This window comes from Medicago truncatula, chromosome 5 (genome assembly GCF_003473485.1).
Source record: "Medicago truncatula cultivar Jemalong A17 chromosome 5, MtrunA17r5.0-ANR, whole genome shotgun sequence".
Classification (NCBI taxonomy): Eukaryota; Viridiplantae; Streptophyta; class Magnoliopsida; order Fabales; family Fabaceae; genus Medicago; species Medicago truncatula.
The window spans coordinates 13,335,299-13,342,004 of NC_053046.1; the positions used below are offsets into that span (position 1 = coordinate 13,335,299).

The following is a 6,706-nucleotide window of genomic DNA, read 5'->3' on the forward strand; positions in this document are numbered from 1 at the left end:
AGCCGAGCCTCCTATTTCACAGGGACGGCCCTCTTGTCTATGATTTATGGAACTAACAAGCAAGTACTCAAAGTTCAATAAGATTGTAGTATTTGATTCAATCATTCAATTTAACAAAAATAAAGTTGCTCATTGATGTGATGATCGTTGATATTAATGAAGGCTGACATGTGTGACTTGTGTGCATTATATTTAACAAACATGGAATTTATGTTGTATCTTTAATGTTTTAGTTTGTAAACACCTACTTATGCTTTTTAGCCACAATTTGTAGACGACGACCTTAGATGTAATTGTTTTGCAAATGCTTCAAAAGCTTCAAAGACATATTGCATGTGCTTCGAAATCCCAAACGGTTCCTAACTCCCGTTCATGAGCGAAAGGTTCCTAACTCGTGTTCAAAGTTTTAAATAACGGTCGCGGTCAAGGTCGCAGTCGCGTATAAGATTTTGCAATTTCGACTCTTATGGGTGTGGCATACAGATTGTAGTTGTCGTGGTGTGAATTAATCACAACATTGCACAACTCTTAAATAATGAAACTTAAATAACTTAAAATAGAGAAAGATTTAGAATTCTAAAATAGATTAAGGAGATAACTTACGTGATTTATGATCAAATATGTACTAAAAATATTATTTTCATTTATTTCAATTGAAAAAATATCCGGATTCTATGTCTACTGTCATGTTGCAGCTGTAACGACATTTCGTCATGAATTTTGTTCACTCCGTAAAAACAGTAACATCGGCTACCTATACCTTTTTTTCGCGGTCTTTTTCTCGGTAATGGACCATATTTTAAAACCTTGCTCCTGTTCACAGCCGACCGGTTCGTAAGTCTCAATGGGGGTATTTTCAAAAGTTTAATATGCTTGTGAGCAATCCAAAGTGGCTAAAGAGAAATTTTCAAAAACAACTACGCCCCAGCTGGTAGTAATTTGGCTAATTCTAAAATGTCCCTCTAATCATGGGTCTGTAAGTTCTGTTTTTTGAGTTTTAAATTAGACAACATCATTTCCTTTATGCTGTGGTTCCAAGAAACTAGAGGCCTCACCCAAAGGCTACTTGATTGACTAATAATTTCACCTCATTTAAGATCAAACTCTTTATAATGATTTGCTTTTGGATTCGACTCATCTGATGCAGTTCGACTAATTTAGATTGGCCGACCCTGATTCGGCTGATAAGGAAACTCGATTGTTCGTCCAAAACGACTAAAACTAATTTTCTGGATGATAACATAAGTTTTGTCAAAAAAACAACAAGTACAAGACATAGATTTTTATTAGAAAACATACGAAACTTATTATTTCTACTCTTGTAAATTACATCACACAGATACAATAAAGAGGGAAATCCAAAACATTATTGACAAGTGATACAATTAAAGCTGTGAATCATTCTGTGAGATATATCCTGCAATGTTTAAGGGCTTGGTTTTAGTGTATTTCCAATATCAATAACGAATCGATATTTCACATCTGCTTTCTCGAGACGCTCCATTGCTGTGTTGACATAATCAATAGGAACAACCTCAATATCAGGTGTTACATTGTGTTCGGCCGCAAAATCAATCATTTCTTGAGTCTCCTTTATCCCTCCAATCAAACTTCCAGCTACTAACTTTCTCCCTACAAATAATGTGAAATTAATACAAGTATCAACATTCTGCATAATTTGAATTTAAAACTGCGTATTTAGTATTTTAGTCTTAAACTATACTATGGGAGTATATATGGAAATATTTTTCATATGCTTACCTCCAAGTAAAGAAAATACAGGAAGCTCTAGAGGCTTTGCCACCCCACCAACCATTACAAGTTTTCCATTAGATTTCAATAAACCAATCAATGGTAAGATAGGATGACTTGCCGAAACAGTGTCGATAATACCATTCAAAGTACCCATTGCAGCCTATTAAAACGTTGTACAATATTAGTTTCTTGATTAACATTCTCGATTTCTGAAATAATGAAATTCGCAAATCAATCAAATGAATCATATACCTGCATCTGATCTGGATCGCGGCTTACTAGAAACGAGTCAGCTCCTAAATGTTCTATCGCTTCCTTTTCTTTGCTAGGCGATGTACTAATTACTGTTACATTAGCACCAAAAGCTTTGGCGAATTTCACAGCCATATGACCAAGTCCACCAAGACCAACAACGCCTATATTCATACCAGGCTTGTCGAGTTGAAAATGACGAAGAGGACTATACACTGTGACTCCAGCGCAAAGAAGAGGACCGGCAACATCAAGAGGTAAGCTATCAGGAATGCGAATCACAAAGTGCTCATCTGCAACCATTGAGTCGGAATAACCTCCATATGTGACGCTGCCATCACGATACTTAGCACCACATGTAACTGTTTGTTGGGGGCAGTAATTCTCAAGATCTTCCGCACAATTTTCGCATGAACGACATGAATCAACCATGTATCCCACTCCTACTTTGTCTCCAACTTTAAACTTTTCTACTTTGCTTCCAACCTCTGTTACAATACCCGCAAGTTCATGCCTGCATTTTTTAAATAAATTAGTATAAACAAATTGAATAATTATTTACTACTCATTTCTTAAGATTATTTTGTACAAATTAAAAAATATCTTTTATTAATTATATAAAAATTTCAAATATACTCTTGCTTTTTATTGACTCATTCAACTTTTTACTCTCTCGTCATTAAAGTGAGAGAGTTATAAATGGAGAGGATCTTAACTCTGATCCAAATAACGTAGAAATAAACTATAATTGTAGTAGGAGTAGGAAGCATACCCTGGAACTAATGGATAGATGGAATTGCCCCATTCATTCTTCATCATATGGAGATCAGTGTGACATATACCACAATACAACACCTTGAATGCTACATCTTTCTCACCTGTTTCCCTAAAGTTTTGATGCATCAAAGTTAAATTAATTAGTAGCTAACAACATAGATCTAAATTAAGTAAAAAAACATATATGTATATAAACATCAAATATTAATTAAATTAAAACATCCCATTAAATAAAGATGAGTTGATTAATGAAGTAAACCTTCTGGAGAAATTGAAAGGGGAAAGAACACCAGATGAATCTCTAGCTGCCCAACCAAAGGCCTTCTTAGGATGTTCGAATACTTTAGCTTCTGTTGCCATTTCAAATCCTTGTTATTATTTCAATGATTTGTACAAAACTTAGCTTCTGTAGTATTTATTGAGAAAATAGTATAAAGTTATGGAATATTTTAGTACTAAGATGTGGGAGGTACTTTGGAGATATTTATAATGGCTATTTGTATTGTGTTTACGCATTTGATGACGTTATCTATAGCGTGTTGCACATAATCAAATCATAACATGTTATTTTGGTCAAAGTTGTGTTTACTTTTTCTTTTGTCATGAAATGAAATTCACATGCACTTTGCTCCTTTATCAAATTCAAAGTATAAGGATATAGTACATTAATAAGCGTTGCTAACGAGTCATTTAATAAAGACACTCAGTAGAGATTTCTAATTAATATTATTCATAAAAAAAATGTATAATTTAATTTCTATTGGATTAAATACATAAATGTCTCTGTGCATGTGAGATTATTTCAGTTTAGTTGGTAACGATAATGCATATAATATATGCAATGTTTGAGGTTCGAATCCCGGACACAAAAAAAAAAAACATAAATGTCTCTAAAAATTTAGGCTTACTAGCAGTTTTGGTCCCCTAGCAAAATAAAATACATAACCATCCCCTAAGTATCGTCCCTTTTGCAGTTTTGGCCCCATGCCAATTTTGACCAACTCAATGCACACGTGGACGCCACGTGTGTAATTATTATTTTTTATTAAAAATATAAAATAAAAAAATTATTTTTTTATATTTAAAAAAATTAAATAAATTACATACGTGGCGTTCATGTCAGCTTTGACTTGGTCAAAATTGGTTTGGAGGCCAAAACTACAAAAGGGGCAATACTTAAGGGATGGTTTTGTATTTTACTTTGTTAGGGGTCAAAATTGCAACTTCTTAAAATATAGGGGGCCAAAACTGCTATTAAACCAAAAATTTAATATTTAATGTTAAGTTATTAAATTACAGTTGTTAACATTTTTTATAAACATACTGTTCCAATCCTTTCAAAAAAAAAAAAAAAAAAGACATATTCCAAGTTATAAACATTTTCATGATTGCTTCTTTTTTATTTGATAATTTATTTCCTGATTCAGTCCAGCCTATAACATCTTTATCAACTTTTAATTTAATACATGTGATTTAAAATAATGCAATAGCGTACGCATGCATGTACAATAAAAAATTGGCTTTAGCATCGACATAGTACATAATCATGGCCGACATTCTGAGACGCATTCATAGAAATTTTTTAGCGTCCGTTATCTGTCATTTGATGATCTGGCCAGCACTAAAAAACGCTCCAACCTATGAAAAATCGATCGACACTAACATTTATCCCAGACCGGGCCACACCAATGGGTACCCCATGAACTTATGAGCTAAATTGAATATATAGTACTCTTTTAACTTATTTAGTGTCTTTTTTAAGGAACTTATTTAGTGTTTTTATATTGGTCTTTTAAATATCCCATTTCAGGTATAGTACTCTTTTAACTTATTTAGTGTTTTCATATCTGGCCCCAACTGGTGGAGATGATGTAGTATGAAAAGTAGATCAGGTGCAGGAGAGTTAGATAAAAAAATGTAGAGGAAAACTTATAAAAATTATTAGAGAAACAATATGAAAGATTTATAGGTTAATAAGATTTATAGGTTAATTTGATTCATGTGGCCAACCTCATTTAATGGGATAATGCTTTGTTTTTTTGACAAGGGGATAATGCTTTGTTGTTATTGTTGTTGTGTTATATTGGTCCCTTAATTAATTAATATTATGTTTAAGTACCTTAACATTTTAGTCAATTTGGTCTAATTCCATTAAATTTTAACTTCAATATCGAATATGGACAATCCATAAAAGACCTCATTAATTTGTTAAGTTAATTGTTTGATCTTTTTTTTTTTTTGAAAATTCAATCATTAGATCATACATGTCTAGGAGTTTTTGGTTAGGGGTTTTTTTTTTTTTTTTTGACAAATGCTAGGGGTTTTGTTTTTTTTTTTTTTGGTTTTTCCCGGTCTTGTCGTGTGGTTTGTTTATGTTTCGGTCGGAGTTTTTGTTTCCGAGTGTACTAATTCTTATTCAAGAGGATTTCTTGTTCCATATGTGCTTTTGGAAAAATGGATGGATGTTAATTGTTGCTAGTTTGGATTTAAGGATATTGTATTTTTGTTGATGTTATTTGGTATATAAAGGTTGTGAAGGATCAACTCGTGTTGTCGAATCAATCTTTGGTATAATCTTTTTTTCTGGGGTTTGCTTGGATGATTTTTATGAATATGATGATGAAGATGGAGAATAGAATGAGGAAAGAAGATGAAGAAAGGTGAAGAAAAATTAGATGTTAGTAGTGTACTATTAGATCTAGTTAACTAACGAAGTCTTTGGTGGACCACTTACAATGTGTGTGTATCTTAGACATTAGAGTTAAAAGTTAATAAAATGAGACCAACTTGACTAATAGATTTAATGTTAAAGGAGAACATAACATTGATTAAATAAGGGACGAATATGAAAGCATTAAATAAGTGAAGGGAACATATATCAAATTTAGCCATTTTTATATTTGCTGGTTTGATAGGTGATGCATTCCTTGATAAATTGTTTCATGCACAAGAAAACGCGACAATGAGGCGAGCCGAAGTCACCCCCCTGAGGGGAACCATGTAATTCTGAAGCATAACATGTTTCAAACTTGTCAATTGTGGAATTAAAATCTTATCTTTGTCATACAAAACCACTTGCTAGAAAACAAACAATTATTTGGAATGCTGAAATTACTAGCAAAAACTGTTACCACCAAATGTGAAACATAAAAGTTCTGGAGTTCAGTGATAATGATAGGTTGATAAGTTGAAATAGCAGCAAAGAGATGACCAACGGGTTGGCAGCGGGACAAACCATCGACAACCACATTTCCATGACCTGAGAAGTAAAATATTTCAAAGTCGTAGCCTAGAAGTTTTGTCAATCATCGTTGGGTTGGGATTTGTATAGTTTGATTCATTATGAGCCACTTCATAATTGCTTGGAATTTATCTAAGTCAAACTCAACACATGCTTCTGATATAATGTGACTGTGATAATTAACTTTTGAAACCATGAAATAAAATTTAGATGGTTTGGCAAAAAGTTTATGATTCACTAATGTTTGCATGACCAATCGTATATGTGTCAAAAGTGAAGCCCTCATCATTATTGTATAAAAGAATATCGTAAAAATAAAACAACTTAATGTAAGAAGTCATAGAATATCTCATTCATGGTGGTTAGAACGTTGAAGGGGTGTTAGAGATCGCAAAAGGCATTGCAAGGAATATGAAATGCCCTTCAATTGTTTGAAATTGCATCTTGAAGGTATGTTCCGATGCAAGAAGGATCTAGTGGTATCCCGTGCGTAGTTCTAGCTTAGACAAGAACTTGGATCCATATAACGCATCATTCAGAATCGAGAACTGATCCTTAATTGTGATTTCATAGAGGTTCTAATAATAAACACAAAAAATCCAAGAGTCTTCTTTCTTCAAAACAAGAAGCACCATAGAAGAGAAAAGGCTTGTGGTAGGTATTCCATTAATTAACATCTCT

General features: G+C 32.9%; 1 protein-coding gene across 1 annotated transcript; it reads right to left on the reverse strand.

Moving 5' to 3' along the window:
* Window positions 1-1,267: 1,267 nt before the first annotated feature.
* On the reverse strand, window positions 1,268-3,246 carry LOC11413451 (probable mannitol dehydrogenase). The gene is made up of 5 exons (XM_003612936.3): window positions 3,044-3,246; window positions 2,780-2,893; window positions 2,008-2,521; window positions 1,762-1,915; window positions 1,268-1,632 (listed from the first exon to the last, which is right to left on the reverse strand). The coding sequence occupies exons 1-5, from the start codon at window positions 3,142-3,144 to the stop codon at window positions 1,427-1,429; spliced, it is 1,089 nt and encodes a 362-aa protein (XP_003612984.1). The 5' UTR covers window positions 3,145-3,246; the 3' UTR covers window positions 1,268-1,426.
* Window positions 3,247-6,706: the final 3,460 nt, after the last annotated feature.